Source organism: Camelus ferus, chromosome 25, assembly GCF_009834535.1.
Source record: "Camelus ferus isolate YT-003-E chromosome 25, BCGSAC_Cfer_1.0, whole genome shotgun sequence".
NCBI lineage: Eukaryota > Metazoa > Chordata > Mammalia > Artiodactyla > Camelidae > Camelus > Camelus ferus.
The window spans coordinates 1,641,620-1,660,804 of NC_045720.1; the positions used below are offsets into that span (position 1 = coordinate 1,641,620).

The following is a 19,185-nucleotide window of genomic DNA, read 5'->3' on the forward strand; positions in this document are numbered from 1 at the left end:
CACCGAGAATGCCAACCACCAGAGCTGAGTGCCACTGGAGGCGCCTGCACCCCAGTGGAGACACATGCTCTCCTTCCTCCTGCCTCCTCCTGCCTCCTCCTCTCATCTGGTCCCTCTTTGTCAGGGTCCTGTCGCTCCCTCCCTAGCGTCGCAAGGCTCTGGACCTGACTCAGGGAGCAGAGTCGGGACCTCTGAGACTCCATCGGCATTTTGCAGACAAGAACATGGAGCCCAGAAGGGAGGGGAGGGGGGTGGAGGTCTCTGGGCTCCACAGCCCTCGCCCAGGGTGCTGCCCTGGGCACCGGAGCAGTGGCAGCCTCCAGGTCAGTCTGGGAGGAAGGGAGGTGGATGGCTCTCTCCAGATGAGAAGGAACCGCCACATTCCTGTCACCCCAATGCACACCACATGGCCAACATGTTTTCTCACACCCCGCCCTGAGCCTCACGCAGTGAGCCACTGTCCTCAGACAGATGGGGAGACTGGGACTCAGAAGGACAAAGAACTTCCTCAGAGTCACAAGACTGGCTGAGGCCGTGCTGGGATTTGCACCCAAGATCCCACCCTGGTCTGGCCTGGGGCTCAGGACAGCACCAGGGACGCCTGTCTTCATCCTGCTACTCCGACTCCAAGGGCCCCAGACTGGGGTCCGTACCAGCTGGGCCTCCTCCCACTTGTCCCGGTTCTCCTCCGCCAGCAGGTTGCTGATGATCTGGACAAAGTTCTGGAAAGAAGAGGAAGGAGGGCCAGTGGGCAGAGGATAAGTCACCAGAATCAGGGCTCAGTGTGTGGCAGGGTTGGGTCTCAGAGCGTGAGCAGCGTCAGGGCTCAGTGTGTGATCAAGGTCAGAGCTCAGTCTAAGGCTGGGGTGGAGGACTGCCCTCCTGAGCGCCCACCTGCACGTCCCCAGGGGTGGGGCTGTAGTACGCTCTCCGGAAGATCTCGGTCATGTTCCTCAGGACATCGATGGTGGAGAGCAAGTCCCCACTGTAGCTGGTCCCGTCCTGGGAGATCTCCACCAGCGTCTGGATGACCTCGGAGACCCCCTCCCCGGGCAGTCCGCGCTGAGCCTTTGCTAGGTGCTCCCGGGTCTGGGAAGATGGAGGGGGTGGGTGCATGACTTGCAGGTATCAGGGACCTCCCACCCCCAGAAGGTCCTCTGCAGCCCCCAGTCATGACCATAGCTGACTCATGTCCACAGAGTGTGCCACTGGGGACACATGGTTCTATCGGGGACGTAGGACAGAGGAGGGAGAGATGGGTGGGGGCAGGGTAGGAGACCCCAGGCCCGGCCTCACCATCATCTGGATGTTTCGGTAGTCAATGGAGACACAGCGGATGTAGGTTGGGGGCTCCCAGTAGGCAATACCCTCCTCATCCAGCTCACAGCGTCGCAAGATGAGGCCTGGGGAAATGGAAGGTCAGCTCTGTCTCCTGATTCTCAGGTGGCGCCCACCTCCAGCACAGGAGTCCCACCCATGGCTCCCAGGATGGAACCCTCCAGCCTCAGGAGCAGGAAGTTGCCCGTGGCCTCATTCTAAACTGAGCCGGCCCAGGGGACAGGCCTCCCTTGGTTTCTTTCATTCAAAACATTTCTGAGCAGATGCTCCAGGTCAGGCACTGTGCCAGGTCCTGGGACCCGGCGGGAACCAAACCTTCAGGGACACACCTGCGTGGAAGCAGAGCCCTTGGCCAAGTGAGGGGCTCCAGCATTCAGTCCAGGGCCTCTCCTGGAGCCCCTTCCTACTCAGAGCCCCGGGGAAAACCAACAGCCGGGCGGGCTGTGCCCAGCTCCACCCATGGGGGCAGGGGACCCGCTGGCCTGGGTGTGCCGCAGACGCTGGGCAGCTCGGGGCCGACTGACATCAGGTGTTGACTGCCTTAAACACGGGCACAGCCTGTGTCCTAGAACTTACTCCCAGGGAACCAGGCACAGCTGCGTGCACACACGGCGGCGATGACCCCAAGGGACTGCCACAACCCTGTCACCCAACAGGAGCCACAGGGCAGGATAGGACACCTGCTCCACTGCATGGTGTAGAATCAAGACGAGGGAAAATACAGCACATCAGACAAAAGGCCAGAGAAGTCACACCATCCTGTGACCTGGGTTTTCTTCATTCTACTTCCCAGGATTTGCAAAATGCTATCTGGAACGTGTATTGCTTTATAAACAAAACACGGCAGGGGCGCTGCATCCACAGCCGGGAACACACAGCCCCCGCCAGGGGCAGGGGCCCTGGGGGCAGGGGGCCCACAATATGCTTGTTTTACAGAAAGAACACAAAGGCTCAGAGAGGCTCACTTCCTGAATGTTGCACACCAAACCAATGTCCAAAACTGCACGCACTCCTCAGGTAAGAGGGGCAAAGGAAACCAACCCTTTGAGGCGCCAAGCCGCTTCTGGGAGCCCTCTCTGCCTTTTCCATGCCCCTGTAACTCCACAGGGCTGCAAGGGGACTAAGGCCACCACGTTCAAAGCTGACTTCCCACTTACTGGCCCTGTCAGGGCTAGTGTGTTAACTTCTCCGCACCTCAGTTTCCCACGTGTCAATGGGCAGCTTCGTGGGGCATCGCACTAAAGGGCTTCATGCAGGCGCTGGCTCCTGGTGAACGCTCAGGACACGGTGGCCCTGGCTTTAGGGCACGGACTGCCTGAACACAGTCTGGGGCGCGTGCCCTGAGCTGACAGCTCCTTGGATGGGCATCTCAAGGACAGGAGTCCCCCACGACACCTGCCCCTCAGTCCTCACCTGTGGCATTGCGAGGACACCGGACTGCGGCCACCTCTCCAGCCGGGGTCTCCTTCCAGAGCACAGCACCGAAGCTGTCCTCGCCACAGATCTCATGGGGCTCTGCCAGGGGGCCAGGGACATGAGTGGGGGTGGGGACAGGAAGGGGGATGGACAGCTGGCAGCAGGGCCAGGAAGGCCAAGACCCCTCCAGGAAATCCACCGTCACAAGGGGAAGTCATTCCCCCAGGAGAGTGAAGTGCCAAGCCCACCCAGTCTCTCAGTATGCCCCTCCCCAGAGTCCAGTTGTTGGGTGGAGGGACACTCACCAGGACACCGCTGGGCACTGCATTGCCGGTACTCATCTTGGGGGCCCTGGCAGGCTGCTCCCCCAAAGAAGGGCCCCAAGCAGGCACGCTCCCGCCGCTGTGTGCCACCCCCACACGTGACACTGCATCCGCCCCACGACGCCCAGGCCTGCCACTTCCCATCCACTGTGGGATGCCGCCACACACAGAGGTGAGTGCAGGTACAGGAGCCACAGGATGCAGACACAGAGACGTAGGGGCAGGAAGCCGTGAGAAGAAAGAAATTGAGACCCCGGGAGGGGAAGCCAGAGCTCAGCTTGATACAGGATAAAACACATGCCTCACATGCACTGGTCCCCCACCATCACCGCACTGTCCCCTGCATCCCCAGGGACACTGCAAGGACCCATGATGAGCCCCCACGGGGTCTCGCTCCTCCCTCATGGCTCATACCCACCAGGTCCCCCACCCACAGGTCCTTGGCACGGCCCTGACCTGGGCACTGCTGCAGGAAGCAGTCTCGAGTTTCCACCCAGTGGCCCTGGCATTCAGCACCCCCGTACGAAGGCCCGTTGCACTCCCTCGTGCGCTGCTGCCGGCCCTGGGAGCAGCTGGCAGAGCACGTGCTCCAGCTGGACCACTCGTTCCAGTTTCCATCCACTGCCCGGCCCGGGGGAAGGAAGGGGACAGGAAGCCGGCATGAACACCCAAGGCCTACACCCACCACCCAGCCCGGGGCACAGGTGTCAACACCCCTGGGGACGTGCCACACGCCTGCCTCAGGCCCACCATCTCAACACACATGGTACATGAGTAGCATGCCCCAGGGTCTCCGATCTCTAGCCTGATCACAGCCTGAGGTTTCCGCCTCTGAGCACCCCAGCAGGCGGGTCTGCGTGGGCAAACCTGGGCTCCTGGGGCTGGCCAGGGACCCGCTGGGCCCTTCTTTTCCCTCCCCAGTCCCCCCTACCCCCACCCAGCGCCCTCCTTCTCACCTACCAGGGCACAGGGCGATGTTGCAGAACTTGGTTTGTTTCTCAGGACCCTCACAGGGGTTGCCTCCAAATTGCGGCGGCCGGCAGGTGCGCGTGCGGTCCCGGAAGCCTCGGCCGCAGGTGCTGGAGCACAGGCTCCAAGGCGACCACTCATCCCAGGCACCATGCACTGCGGAGGGAACAGAGCACTCTGCGACCCCTGCCCGGCAGCAGACCAGTCTCCCGCCCCTGCCGCCCCGCCCCCCGCGCCCCGCCGCCCCATCCCCGCTCCTGCCCCGCGCGCCGCCCACCTGGACACACGGCGGAGTTGTTGCACAGGCGCTGCTCGCGCAGGGGCCCGCTGCACTGCGTGCTGTAGGAGGAGGACACGCAGAAGCGCGTGCGCGTCTGCCAGCCCTCGCCGCAGGTGCTGGAGCACACGCTCCACGGGGACCACTCCTCGGCCGCAGGGTCACCTGTGGGCCCAGACCTCAGCATCACAGGCCTGCTGCCCGTCCCTCCGCTCAGACCCTCAGGAACTCCCCAGGAGGAGCCTGCCATGCTGGGCAGTGGGCGGCCGCAGGGAGGCCCTTGAGGCTTTTTTTTTTTCCCCTTGTTTGAGTTTGAGGAGCATTTGACTCTGAGCTGACCCCAAAGACTTGTCGTTTCCCCTGTTGGTGGTCTATGCCATTTCTGGGTCCCTGGGCTCAGACCTCTTTGCCTCACACTAGTTCTCCTAAATCCAGTGTGGCTGGCGACAAGCGCCTGGCACTAAGAGGTTAGTCTAATTGTGGTAAATTATTACACTCATTACTTATAATCAACAGCAATTAATAACGTATAATATTTGCCCAAAGACCTAGTCCCCTGGAACCAACTTTTTCCACTTTCCGGGGCTTAAGTGCGTTTGCTTGTCAACCCCGCCCGGCTGCGGCCACTCACCTGTCTGCGGGGCGGGGAACCCAAACTGCTGTAGCTCGTCCCCCAGCTCCTCGCGCCGCCGGGCATCCGTGGACCGCAGGGACTGGCTCCGGGAGTTGGTGCGCCCGGCAGCGGCTGCAGGGCGGGTTCAGGTAAGCTCCCACCCTGCAGCTCAAGAGGGGCGCTCTTGGCCCTTGGTCCTACAGTCCCCAGCCGCAGTGGGGACAGGCTTGCCAGCACTAGGGCAGCTTGGCCCCACTGGACAGTTGGGAAACCGGGGACCAGGTGCCCTGGCCTTGTACCAACCCCTGTGGGTCCTGTGGGTCCTGTGGGTCCAGTCTCCCCTGCCCTGGGCCCCTCTCTCTCTTCTTCCAGGGCCCGCAGGCGTCACCTGCAGGGCAGCACGGCTGAACGGTGGCTGCCCTCCTCTGCTCAGCATCCCACCAGCGCCCGTGCCTTCCACCACCCAGCCCGACACCCCAGGGCCCTCCCCAGGCTCCTGAGATGAGCACCTCTCCCCAGGAAAGTTTCATCAGGGAAAAAACAATCTGAAGAATGACAGTCTCATTATAACTTGATTTAACTTTATGGAAGCAGCTAAAATATGCATGAGGTCATTAGAGAGCCTTATTAGAGAAATACATCCTGGAGGCAGGCTCGGGCTGGGGGGCAGATGGGTCTGGCTACGGCAGGCGGTGGGGGTAGAAGCACAAGCCCCGCAGCCAGCTGTCCACATGCAAAAATTCCCAATCCACAAGTGCGATGAAAGCCCCTATCCAGTTCCACCTAACGCTGGGTCACGTCCCACTCCTAGGCCCTTACTTCTACTGGTCCCCACCCGGCTGGACGAAGACTCGGCCCCGCCCCTGGCCAGGCTCCATCCCTGACCCCGCCCCCTCAGGTCCCGCCCGTTATGGCCCAGGCCCCATTGTGCCTGGCCCCGCCCGGAGCCCCTCCTCTGGCCAGGCCCTGACCCCCCCCCCAACTCTTTCCCATCCGGCCTCGCCCCAGGCCACTCTTTTCCCCGGGCGCCCCTGGCCCGCTGGTCCGCGCACTCACGGCCGCAGGCCTTGCGGTTGCACAGGCGGCCCTCCTCCAGCACCCCTTCGCAGCCACCGCCCTCGATGCCCGGCGCCGGCAGGCAGGTGCGTGTCCGCGTCTGCAGGCCTCCCCCGCAGTCCCGCGTGCACTCGCCCCACAGGGACCACAGCTTCCAGCCGCCTGGTGGGAACGAGAGGCCAGGGGTCAGGCCTGGGGCGGGGGCAAAGGGCTGAGGTGTCTTTCAGAGGGTGCCCTCTAGGGGTCTGCCAAGCAGAGATCAGGGACACAGCGGCCCCCCAGCATCTGAACCAGCACAGAATCCTGGAGGGTTAGTTAGGAGGCGAGTGTGGGCCTAGACGGGGTTAGTAAGGGAATGTGATGCAAAGGCCAGCCGGGCAGGGAGGGGCAGAGATGCGGGGGAAGTTGGGGCCCGGTATGCACCCCACTTCCCCCTGGAGGCTCAGTGCCCTCCAGCTCTGTCTTTGCATCTAGGTCCCCAGTGTGGGGGCTGGACACAGAGCTGGAGTCCCAGGTGGGTCTGAAGAACGAGTGAATGAGGGAAGGCCCCGTGCCCACCGTGGCGCTGCCTTGCACCGCAGGGGCCCGGCGATGGGGCTGAGGATGGGGGCGGTTCTCTTGCTCAGGCTCTCTTTTCTTGGGCACAGGTCCTCACGCCCCGCTGCCCTCTCCCCGTGGCCCTCAGTCCAGTTTCCCCTGAGCGTCAGTCCCCCCCCATCCCGCTCCTGCCCAGCCATGACCTGTGAGCTCTTTCTCCCGCCCCATGAAGGGACGGCAGGCGTGATCAAGGTCTGGTGGCGGAGCACCAGGCTGAGCCTCCCCCAGACCCGGCAGACTGGCTGCCGAGGGCCTCCAGGCCCCTCCGGCCACCCTCCAGCCCTCTCCTGGGCCTTCTCCATCCTGGCCCTGTCGCCCCGGCAGTCACGACCTCATGCCCCCAAAGACCTGAGCCCCTTGGTAGCCCCAGTGCCAGCGAGGACACTACGGGGACAGCCTCTAAGTACAGAGAGACACTGAGGGGTGAGGAATGGAGAGCCCACACATCTGGGGCCAGCACTCTTGGCCGCAATGATGGGCTCAGGAAGGAGCTGCTTCACTCAGGCTTTCCGTCCAAAGGCCACACTTAAGGTGCCCAGATCACTCCCTCTGCGAGGGACACTGGTGCCACCATCCCATTTATCCTCAAGGTCTCCCTGAGGCCCCTGACCCCCCAGCAAAGCAGGGTCAGGGCGAACTCAACAAGGGCACGCAGCCTCACCAAGCACCTACTGCGGGCCAGGTTCAGGCTGGTCCGGGCACTCTGCATGCAGTGACATGACACCTGCGTACCAGGAACCCTGGGCGTGACACTGCCAAGGCCCAGCAGTGGGACCCACGCTAGACCTGGACCCACCTCCTGGGGTGAGGACGAGGACCGCGCAGGCCCTGGAGGGCGGCGAGGACGAGGACCGCGCAGGCCCTGGAGGGCGGGCTCCAGGGCCGAAGTGCACACTTAGTTGCCCCGCCAGCCCCTGCTGTGGGCCCGTCAAGTACATCCCGCCCTAGCCTGAGCCCCTCATCTGAGGACAGCCTGACGCCCGAGATGGCTGGGAGGCAACAGGTGTGGGCGTGCCGCTGGGGTGGGAGCTGACCCCAGGGAACCCGCTTTGATGTACAGCAGGTTGGGTGTCCGGGCGCTCTGTTCTGGGGAGGGCGGCTGGAGAGGTGCAGAGCCCCTCCCAGTGGTCCCTGTGCCTGTGCCAGGAACTGGCCAGCAGGGGGCGCCAGAAGCAAATGAGCTGGAGGCGGGGAAGAGGACACCCCCAATCACCAACTCCCCCGTTTGGGAGGCAGGGCTCCTTCTCCCTGCTGAGTACGTAGCAACCAGGAATTCCACACCCCCACGCCCTTGCAGAAACTTCTCCCCCCTCACTGAGCCTACCCTCTCATGGGTCCCACTTTCCCCTGGACCCAGAGAGGCAGAGCACCTCGGCCAGGAAAGGGACCAGTAGGAAGGGTGGCTCCGACCTTACTGGGGTGGGCGTGGACCCTGCTCAACCCTGGAGCTCCCAGCTGCGCAGCAGAGGCCCAGGGAGGACTTGCCAGGGAGGGCCACGGGCGGGGGCAGGGCTGAGCTCTGCATGGACCCTGACTCTGGGGGTCCGGGGGCCCTGGTTCCGAGCCCCTTCCTGGGTCTGGGCGCGATGCCCTGTGCTCCCACAAGGGAGGCCTCTCTGCTCCCATTGCTCAGATGGGAAGCCGGGAGCCTGCCCACGCGAAGCCATGCTGTGCTTCCCCCGTGGAGGAGGGGCCAAGTGGGACTGGACCTCACACTCTTCAAGGCAGTCTGCTCCCCGCAAGGTCGGCTCTCTGGGGAGCATCCTGGGCAAGGGAGTCCTGACTCCCCCTGCTCCTGCTCTGTGCTTGTCGCCTCAGCACACAGAAGCCTTGAGTCCCAGTCCACCCAGGAAGCAAATGTTTACCCCCCGTACAGCAGAGACAACTGAGGCTCAAGGAGGCGTGGTCCAGACAGCCAGGAGGGTCTGCCCTGGAGACGGCGTGGAGGCCCAAGTCTCAGAAGGCAGGTGAAGCCAGGGTCTCAAGGATACTGCACAAATAGGACTTCACTCTGAACTGGGAACGTCACGGAAGGACCCTGGGGGCCGGGGTGCAGGAGTAGGGGAGCAGACCAGGGCCCGGGGGAAGGCGGGGAGCCCCAGGACTGCCTCCGTGCGCTCGGGACAGGGCAGGTGAGGGCTCTGAAGGTATGACGGCCGAGGCTGCCCAGACAGGGGGCCTTCATTGCTGCCACTTCGCTCGGGTGACCTCAACAGCCCCGTGACCACGCCCGTGTGGCGGATGCAGACAGAGAGGCCAAGTTATCCGCCAGGTTGACTAGGAGAGGAGCCGGGATGAAACCCATGATCAGATTCCAAGTGCTCCACTCGCTGGCCCCCGGACTAAGGCTGCCTGCCAAAACCGACCACAGGGCCCCCCGCCTGGCACTCTAGGCCTCAGTGGTCTCCCCTGCTCAGCCATCCCACCCCATCACGCTGAGACAAAGGGACGGAGGCCTGGGGTCCAGGAGACAGGCCTGGCAGCCGGGCCAGGGTGGGCACGTCCTGCCCATCCCCCTTGCTGCCCCAGCCCAGCCCCAACGCGGAAGCCCGAGTGACGTGGAAACTGTCAGTGGGTGGGAGAGAGAGGGTGTCCAAGCCAGGCTAACCGGAGGATGCCACTTGGTTTCCATGGCAACTGCTGCAGAGCTCAGTCTTTCAGGATAGACTCAGGTTAGGCCTCAGCTGCCAAAACACCCACTACTTCAGGGCTGGTTACCTTGGTGACCAGGTGGCGAGGCTGTGGTGGGGGGAGGGGGCGGAGAGAAGGGGTCAGATCAGGAGAGGTCAGGCAGGCGGCCGCCAGCTCAGAGGACAGTCTGCCCTCCAGGCCTAGACAGACCCTGGTCCTTGTCTGAGCCCTGACCCTGGTCACATGGTGATTCCTGACCCTGAGCACACTGAGCCTTGATCTTCATCACAGAGCAACCTCTGATCCTGGACACAGGGTGCCTGGCCCCCATCACAGATGAGCCCTGATTCCGGTCACAAGCCGCCCCTGGACCTTGGCCACGCTCCCACCACGGAGGGACACTCAGCTAGTGGTGGCCGCTATTTCTGTTATCACTGTTACATTTAACGTGTGTCCCACACACAGCTGACACCTGGTAAATGTTAGTCAAGCCAATGTATCCACGACTGGGGACTCCCCGCAAGGACGCCTGGGGCCCGCAGTGCTGGGCAGAGGCTCTCAGGACCCCCTCTGCTGGGTGGCCACAGGGCTCCTGGGCTGGGTAGGCTTTGCGGGGGCAGCAGAGGAGTGGGCAAGGCTGGGGGGTGGGCTGCCCCTCCAGGCCCGGAAAGAAGCCGCCATTCTTCCCCGGCTCAATGCCCCCTCTGTCTGGAAGCCTCATTTCCATCTCATTACGAGATGAATAGAGCCAATTAATGGCGGCCAGGCAGCCTTGGCCACCCAGGAGAGAGGGCACAGGGTGAGGGGGCCCCCAGCCTCCTTCCCACCCTGGTGCTCCAGCCTGGAGGCTGTGGCCTCCCTGGCCCCTGTGGCCCCAGTTGGCTAGGATGAGGGCACTGGGAGAGGTCCTCATCCTGCTGGGCCTTCCTGCTTCCTGGGTCCCCTTTGGAGGAGGGGAGTGAGCGGTGCACTTCATGTCTCCTCCAGCAGAGGTCTCCCCAGTCCAGCAGGTGGGGCAGCGGGGGCGGGGGTGGAGTGGTCAGCCCCGGCCCATTCCTGCCCCAGCCCCGCCCACCAGGCCAGGTTCCCCAGGCACCCAGGGCATGGTCCAGCGTCTCTGAAGTTAGGGCCCATCCTGGGGCACCCGGGTTCCTCCTCTGAGCCTCCTGCACGGATGTGCAAATGAGGACCACAGGGGACAGGACTGCTCCCTGAAGCACCCCCAATCCTCAAGTGCCCCCCTAGCCCCCACCCCACATGTCCTGACTTGGCCCATCCTTCACCAAGGCATGCAACCCCCACTATCAAGGCCCCAGGTACCAGCAGCCCGCCCAGCTGCGACAGGTACCATTGGCCCTCAGGACGGGGCTGAGAGCCGCGCCGACTGTCCACGGGCCACTTCCCAGGTAAGGAGGACCAGGAGGGCTCCTCCCAGCACCACAGAGGCGCCATCTCTAGCTTCGCAAAGACCCTGTGTGCAGGCACCGTCCCATCCCCGTTGCACAGAAGGTAAACTGAGGCTCGGCCAGCCAGCCGACTTGGCCCTGTCTGCAGGGCTACTCACTTTCCCAGTCCTTCTTTCCCAGGCAGGCCAGTGCCCCTGTCCTAAGAAGGAGGCTTGTGATAAGCCCGTGAAGGCCTGGGCCCCACCTGCCCCTGCCCCCTGGCGCCGGGTGACCTGGACAGGTCTCTTCCCCCCCGCCCCGGGCCTCAACTGTGCGACCGATAGCCCTTCTCCCCATCTTCCTGGGAGGCGGGACCCCAGCAGGGCCGTCGCTCCCAGCCTCCCAGGCCCCCGGGCAGGGCTGGGGTGAGCTCTGGCCTCTCATGGGCATTCCTCTATGGGCGGGGCGATGGCCCACATGCGCTTATCATTTTTTATGGGGTCACATCCTGCTATTTCCATCTGGAATGGGACTTATCTACCATGAAGCCTGAAGTTTGGTTTTCCAGATTTTTCTAAATTGGCCCTTGTGCAAAAGAGCGGCCCCCTGGCCGGGATGACAAACCCAGTCCTGGCGAGGAGGCCCTGGCCTTTCCTACTCCCCTTGCCCCGCTGCTTCTGGTCACCCCCAAACTCCAGAGGCACGCCCATCCCCTGGAATTCCCCGCTCCCCTCTCCCCATGCCAAGCCCAGCCTCTCTCCCCCACCAGATGCCCCAGGGAGGGGCTCTGGGGCTTCCCCCAGGAAAGTTGTGGGGTTCTTAGGGTCGGACTCCAAGCCCTGTGTCACAGCAGGGGGCGTCCCAGCTGAGTGGTGACAGATCTGGAGGCGAGGGTGGGGCCCTGAGCCCTGAGATGAGCTGTGCAGCCTGGGTCAGGTCACAGCCTCTCAGCCCAGCATCACAGCCTCACACGCCCCTCCTGACCCGTGTGCCCGGGATGTCACAAAGTCAGGCTCCGGCCCAGCTCCCCGCCCCCGTGCAGGCACATGGGGGGCACACATGCACACACACACAGGAACACACACATATGCACCGGGGACTCCCACATACAGCACTCACGCACACAGACACGGACACACACAGGCGCAACCCCAGCCCCCAGGATGCCACTTTTTCATTATCTTACATGTCGCTGCTGCAATAAAATTCTTTAATTAAAACATGAATATTTAAAACAACCCTTGAGAGGAATGGCCCCATCTCACCAGAGGCAGGAAAACGCAGAGAGACCACGGGAACAGGGACAGGGAGACGGCGCTGAAAGGCCGGGAGAGTGGGCAGGTGGCCACAGAGGGGTGAGCAGGCGGGGATGGAGGAGAGGGGACAGTTTCTTTGGCCCCAGGAACACTTGCCGGCCGGCCGCGTGATGTGGCCGTGTGGCACGCGGCATTTGGACAGGCCGGGTGGGGGCAGGGCTGAAACTGGGCCATGGGCTGGCCTGGGCCTCCTGCCGGCCCCCAGCCGGGCTGGGGATGGAGGGACACGCGTGACCCAGCCTCGCCTGGCCAGTGTGAGGGGCGAACCTCCTTGGGCACATGCTCAGCCGGCGAGATCTGGGGCCCGGCACCTGCCTGGCTCAGCGGTGTGTCTTCTGAATGACTGCTGGATCTCTGGTCCACATGCCACCCCACGCCGACACACGTGCGTACACACATGCACACCCTCCCAGTAGAGCTCCTTGCAGGACAAGCCCTAGGGACCACCAGGTGACAAAAGCTGGCTCTCCCTCTTACAAGCTGTGTGACCCTGGCCGCTGACTAACCTCTCTGTGCCTCATGCCACTCAATAAGGATTAATCCAGGGCCTGCTGTGTGCCAGGCACTGTCACACACATTGGGCTTCATCAGCCAACTTCCCTGCCCTGTTGGCAGGACAGGGAGTAAGGACACAGGAAATTATCCAGTGTTCACAAGCGATGCCATATGGGAAGAGAAAAAGAGACAGAGTGCAGTGAGAGCGCGGCTGGGGCTGGGGGCTGCTGCCACTTGAAGCAGTGTGGTCGGGGGCCAGGGGGCCAGGGCAAGAGCAAGCTGAGGGAGGGAATCCTGTGGGTATGTGGGGAAGAGTGTTCCAGCCCAGGGAACAGCTCATGCAAAGGCCCTGTGCAGGCAGGTACCTCGCTGGGGAGCCATCTTCTGGGCTGCTGGGAGGAGTAAACTAGGCAGTGCTCCCGGCACAAAGAGACACTCAGACGCCGTTGCTGTCACCACCACCCAGATTTTTACTCCCAAGGTCTCAGAGCGTCAAGGCCTTCTGAGTCCCAGGCACGTGCACAGGGGTCTGCGCTGCCGCTGGGCCTGGGTGACCATGCCCTGACCCTCCTGCCCCGTAGCCAAGCTCCCCGCTTCACATCGTGGCAGCCCCTGCCCACAGGCCCTGCAAGCTGCCTTCCCCCAAGGCCCCCAGCCCTGCCACACAGCCTCGACACACGCTTTGTCACAGCTGCTGAAAGCGGCCTGCACGGAGCCATCCGACACACCCACTCACACACACACACTCACACACGGTGGACGCGAGGACCTACCATACTCACACACATGCACACAGGAACCCAATGCACACATGCACACACTTCATGTGCACACAACACGTGCTGGCAACGCATGTATGGACATACACGCATACCGTGTACACATGCATGCACAGTACCTGTGCACGTGGACGCGTGATCACAGGCATGCTTGCACAACACACGGTACATGCACACGGATGCAGGAGCACAAGTGCGTGCACACACATAGGCATGGGTCTGCCCGCCCCCTTCCGGCACCACCCCTAAACGTTCCCATTCTCAGAATCTCTGTGCACGTCCAAGGTGCCCAGTCCCGTCTCCCAACCTCCCTCCTCTGACCTATCTCTCTGCCCCCAGCTCTCCAGATCCCTACCTTATAACAAACAAAGGTACCGACGTTTTGACGATTCGTCAGTAACATCGCTTCAGCTTAGAAACACTTTCCCCCCAGTTCTCAACCCTCATGACAATCAAGGAAGAAGGTGATTTTACTCTTTCCATTTTAAAGACAAGAGGTCCGAGGGGATGGAAGAGCAGATGGGATGGGCTCGGGGACACTCAGTGCATGTGGGTCAGGCTGGGATTTGAACCTGACCTGGTCCTATCCCGGGGCGCCGGGTCCCAAAACTCCCTCCTCCAAAGACTTTGCCACTGGATGACGCACGGGCCTCTCACACCCAAGTCCCACTCTGACCTCCAGATCTTGCTTCCCAGCCTGTTTCTCCCGCTGCTTCCCCACCTTGGCTGACGTCCTCAGTCCCGGCCAGAAAGCTGGGAGAGGTCCAGCCGCCTCCTTCCTCCATGCCCACATCCTTTGCATCCACCCCCATCCCCCAGACCCTCCTTCTTCCTCCGACCTGGCCAGGGTCCTGCAGCACAAACAGCACAGGTGTCACACCAGGCCCGCCTTCCTGACCTTCTGCCACAAGCTCCACACCTCACCACCGGATCTACCGGGTCTCTCCCCAGCACGCTCCCCGCCCCGATGCTGACAGAAACCAGCTCCAGTATGGGCCAGGCCCCAGGACCGTCGTGTCTGCTGCGGCCAAGCGGTCCCACAAAGCAGTGGGCACTTTGCCGGCTAAGACACTGAGGATCGGTGGCAGGCGACCACTAGGCCACTGCCTGCCTGGTCCCCTCGCACCCCCCGCCTCCCAAACCAGCCGCCGCCCGCATCTCCTCCCCACCCCCAGGACCACTCCCACCAGCATGCCACCTGAGGGAGCTGCCCCAGACAAGGTCACAGTGACCTCCACCTTGCCGAGCCTGGAGAGCCCCAGGGGCCCTGATATGCTGATGGGAGACGGGGATTTTCTGATGTTTCCTGGATGCCACACCTGCACCCCCTTCCCGCGGCTCTGGCCACCTCTTCCCTCCTCTCCTGATCCTCTCCGGCACCTCGCTGCTTCACAGAGATTTCTAATCTGGGATCCTTGGCCTGGGGGCCATGAATAGAACCAGGTCCAGGAGAACCAGCTTCTTTTGTAACCCCACGTAGCTTATTTTATGCCTCTACAGACGCTATTCTGTGGAATCCATCAGCCTTACTGGCTCAGGAGAGGCCGAGGGCCTGGACCATGTCACCTGGCCCCGCAGTGACCTGCTGGCATGAACACCCAGCCCAGCCTGGCCCCTGCTGCCCTCCCTGCCCTGGTTGAGGCCCCAGCCTCCCGAGACACCCTGGGCGTCCTGCAAGGGGGGCTCCCATCCAAGTGTCTGCAGGGCCCCTCGCCTGCCCCACCGCCACGGAGCCCCGACCAGTGTCCCAGCTCACTGATCATGCCCTCCTGTGCGGGTGCCCCTCTCACCAAGGAAACCAGACTGCTAAGAAGGTGGACGGTGCCCCAGCCCCTCCCTGCTGGGACCTGCCTAGTACACATGCACCCCCGCCTTTGCCTCTGACGCCCACAGGGCTCGCCGGCACCTCTCCCCGAAACTCAAACACAGCCCCCTGACCAAGTGAGCCCCTCACTCCGGGAGACACGCATCCCCGACACCAGGGACACCCGTACCTGACGCCTCCTCCCTCCCCCAACCCTGAAGGCAGCTCTACAAGACGGAGAACTTCCTGTGCCTCCTCCCTGCCACAAGAACAGCTGGCAGGCGCTGGGTAACTAGCGGCTGGATAAGGATTTATATGGCCACACCACGTGCAAACCTCAAACTGCATCTCCTGACCACATCGCCCGACAGCCCACTCTCCTCGCTTTTTCTCCCGTGTCCCAGGAGGCCCCTGCAGACCCTGGCCACAGGCCATGGCACCTGCTGGCCCATCAGAATCATCCTACCTGCAAAAGAGGAGGGGCCTCCCCCCAGCCAGAAATGAAAAACTCCCTCATCCAGGAAGAAACCAGACCCATCCTTGCCTCCTTCCCTCCTCCCTTCCCTTCTTCCCTCCTCCCTCCCCTCCTCCCCTCCTCCCTTCCCTTCTTCCCTCCTCCCTCCCCTCCTCCCCTCCTCCCTTCCCTCCGTCCTTCCCTGAACACTCAGCAAGCACCTCCCATGTGCTGGCACCACGCCCGGCCCTGGGGGCCAGAGGCAAGCACCCCAGGCTGCCTATTCTCAGTGAGCCTGCAGAGAACTTCTCTTAATGCACCTGGCTTCCCAAGGGAGTACTCAGGGATGCGTGGCCAGGGCGGCCCTACAGAGGACACCCTCTCCCACCTGCCCTCTGCCCAGAGAGCCACCCCCAGGGCCTCTCCCCGCTGGTCACTCACCTGGGGCGCCATCCCCGCCCCGGTCCTGGGTCAGGCTGGTGAGGCAGTTCTCAGGGCCACCAGCCACGCCGTCCCTCAGGCAGACGTCCCCGCGGGGGACCAGGGAGCTGGAGGCAGGGTCGCCGGCGTCCCCACCCAGGCAGGCACAGGGGGTCTGCATGATGCCGCAGGGGTGCGAGCTGCGGCTGCCAGCCAGACAGGCGTCCAGCCAGCGGCACAGCATCTGGCAGGCGGCCCGGCTGGGGTTACGGTTGCCCACGACCAGGTACTCCACGGAGAAGTCGTCGCTGGGTCCCGGGAGCTGGACCCGGGGCCCGGGGTGGCCGTCCTGGGGCGGCTGCTGTCTCTTCATCTGCAGGAACTGCTTGCTGGCCTGCAGGAAGGCCAGGGGTGCAGAGGGGTCGCAGAGCCGCAGCACCTCGTCAAAGCTCTCCACACCCAGGTAGGTGCGCGTGGACTCCAGGAAGGAGTCGAACTGGTAGGTGTGGACGCGGGCGGGGCTGCTGCAGGCGGGCGCCTTGGCCACCTTCATGTAGAGCGTGTAGCGGCGCGGGTCCGGGTTGCGCAGGGTCCAGGAGCAGCGCGAGGCGTTGGCGGGGAAGACGGCGGCTGCTGAGAAGTACCCGAAGAATTTGCCCTGCACCAGCGTGGCGCACGGATCGGCCCCAGGCCCCACGTCGGCCCCCGCGGCCACACGCGCCTGGGTCCCCAGCAGCAGCAGCAGCAGCAGCAGCAGCAGCGGACCGAGGATCCAGAGGGCGCCTGGGGCGGCGGCCTGGCCCCTCATCCTAGCTCGCGGGGCCGCCGGGGTTCCGCGGGCTGGGCAGGCAGGCGTGGGCCAGGCCTTGACATGCCAGGGTCCGGCGGCAAGCGGGGCCAGGCCGGGCTGGGGCCAGGGGGCAGGGGCTCTGAGTGGGGGCAGGGGGAGGAAAGGGCTTCAGGCGATCGAGGGGGCAGCGGTGGCTGCCAACCTCAGGGGCCCCGACGCCGGCCTGGGGCTGCCAGCAGCGGCTGGAAGAGAAAGCAGAAGAGGGGACTGTGAGCACCCCCGGGGAGGCTGGGACTCAGGCTCGCTGGGGGCAGTGCCCATCTCGGGCTTGGGGCCCTGACACAGGCCCTGGCCCTGCTCTCAGGCACCTGTTCTGTCCACCTGTCTGTCTGTCACCTGCCATTGTGTACACCTGCAGGGGTAGGGATCCAGGGGCTCGGGCACCTCCTCCCCAAACCAGGCCTGGGCAGGAGCAGTGGGCAGCGCTGGCCAGGGCCCCAGGCCACAGGGGCCTCGGCTGTGCCCATCTGGCCAGACAGCCTGACACGGCCCCTGAGCTCCGGGCCTGCTCTCATGTCCACGGTGGCCATGGGGGTTATTCCCTCTCTGGGCCTCTCTGACCTTACCCCTCTCCCGCCCCATCTTTCAGGGAAGGATCTGCAAACCCAGCAAGAGGGGAGGCAGGATGAGGGAGCGGAGGAGAAAGGTCATCCCAGCCATCCCCCAGCCTCCCTGCAACCCTGCCCTCTGAGCCTCAGCCCTGTGGGTGCAGAGACCCCTCCCACCTCTGCCTCCTCACAGCAAGAGTGTCCAGTTCTTTGGGGAATGAGGGTGGAGTCAGACCCAGGTCTCTGGCTGTGACCTTGACATTCATCTGCTTTCTCTCTGCCCCACCCACCCTGCTGCCTGTCACATGGTCCCCCAGGTGCCCCCTTCAGCCTTCCACCTGTGCCAGGAAGCCCTCCTTCCCCTCTCCCCTGGAGTCTCCTGGAGCCACTGTGTCCAGGCTTCAGCCTGGACTGACCCCTGCCTCCCACTTTGGCCAGGCTGGCACTGTTGCCCTCGCCCTTTTCATGGCGAGGAAACCATGGCTCAAACAGGGTCAAAGTGAGGAGGTGGGAGTACCCCCACCTGAATCTCCCAGACTGATCCCAATCTCGTGACCCGGGGGCGACCTGCCCTGCTCTAGGAGAGGGTGCTGGCTGTGTGCCACCCGCTTACACCCAGGGGAGGGGAGCAGCTCCCGGCTGGGGTGAGGGGGGACGCAGCAGAGCTGTCCTGGGCTCAGGAAGCCAGCACTGCCTATCCTGGACCCACCCGCACGTGAACCCTGGGAAGTTCCTTCTGCCTCCAAGCCTCAGTTTTCCACCCCTCCCAAAGCCCCTGGCCGGCCATCGCCCCACGCAGCAGCTGGGCCAGCGGGTGGCCGAGGGAGACTGCAGCCCGCGCCCCAGAGCCCGCCCGGCCTCCTGGTGCCGGCACCTCTGCTCTGCTGACCGTGCACATGCCGGCCGCCTGCCCTCAGGGACTCGTTGCTTCTTGCTGCCTGGGCCCAGCTGGCTGGCGACACAAGGTCAGTCACTGCTCTGCAGTCCCCTCCTGGTGTCCTTCCTGATGGGCCTTGTAGGCACAGCAGGCGCTGGGCGTGGGCGGCCTCCGGCTCTGGGCCACCTGGGCCAGGACGGCTGGACTCGGGCTGCCCCTCTTGTGGCTGTGTGGGCTCTGGCCTGTCCCTCACCTCCCAGCCTCAGAGACCCCCTCCGTAAGGTGGGAGTGAGACTTCGTGCTCTCAGTGCGAGGCTAAGTGCTGGGCCTGCTGGTTTACCCAGAGGTGGGGCAGGAGGAGACCGCAGTAGGGAGAGAGGCCAGGTGGGGCCGCTGGGGCCCTTTAGTGGCAAACGTTCAGGTCCCCCGAGGAGGGAACTCGCGAACTCCTCATGCTGGCCCTCCAGGCAGAACTGGGCAGACCTGCACTTGGCCCCTTGTCTTGCCCTGCCTCTAGGCCATTCTAGGGGTGGTCTTGGACGTGGGTGTAGCACAGCCACCTGCCCTGGCCACCCATCCTCACATATGGGGACAGAGACCGAGGCCAAGGTCCTACCGCCAACCCCAGACCTGGGAGGCTGCCCGTCCGGCCTCACTGCGGGGTGGCAGTGGGATCTGAAATCTCACCTGAGCCCCCTCCCCAGCTGCAGCACCCCCTCTCCTGCACCCAAGTTGGGACCTAATGCAGCCGCCAGCCCCCCACCTGGGGTCCCAGCCCCGGGACAGACCCTCTCTGATGTTCTGAAGAGCCCCAGTGGAGCGTCTGATCGCAGTCCAGTGCCTCCTTGCACAGCCCCCACCACCCTCCACAAGTCAGCCGCCTCATTCTGTCCTGTCCCCGTTGACCCAGGGTCAAGGCCACCCCAAAGCCCAGCACCTTCCCCCAGAGGGGCCTGCACGGTCTGAGGTGGCCCAGGCTAGGCCCACACGCTCCCCCCCAATCCCAGCCCCTGGAAGCCCACCCCACAGCCCTCCTG

At 63.8% G+C, this 19,185-nt stretch overlaps 1 protein-coding gene across 6 annotated transcripts in view; it reads right to left on the bottom strand.

The window, feature by feature from the left end:
- Window positions 1-19,185, bottom strand: part of ADGRB1 (adhesion G protein-coupled receptor B1) — a 79,491-nt gene that overhangs the window by 49,215 nt on the left and 11,091 nt on the right. For 5 of the 6 annotated variants that reach the window (XR_004315282.1, XM_032468269.1, XM_032468268.1 and 2 more), the window contains exons 2-12: window positions 15,895-16,905; window positions 5,993-6,154; window positions 4,955-5,068; window positions 4,324-4,488; window positions 4,038-4,202; window positions 3,534-3,707; window positions 3,060-3,224; window positions 2,752-2,853; window positions 1,297-1,403; window positions 895-1,089; window positions 654-722 (exon numbers count right to left, since the gene is read on the bottom strand). Coding sequence is in view for 5 of the 6 variants with exons in the window: in XM_032468269.1 (XP_032324160.1) it covers window positions 654-722; window positions 895-1,089; window positions 1,297-1,403; window positions 2,752-2,853; window positions 3,060-3,224; window positions 3,534-3,707; window positions 4,038-4,202; window positions 4,324-4,488; window positions 4,955-5,068; window positions 5,993-6,154; window positions 15,895-16,681 (2,205 nt within the window). In the remaining variant the exon portion in view is untranslated. The remainder of the gene's footprint in view (window positions 1-653; window positions 723-894; window positions 1,090-1,296; window positions 1,404-2,751; window positions 2,854-3,059; window positions 3,225-3,533; window positions 3,708-4,037; window positions 4,203-4,323; window positions 4,489-4,954; window positions 5,069-5,992; window positions 6,155-15,894; window positions 16,906-19,185) is intronic. The other variant, XM_032468267.1, reaches the window with a different exon arrangement.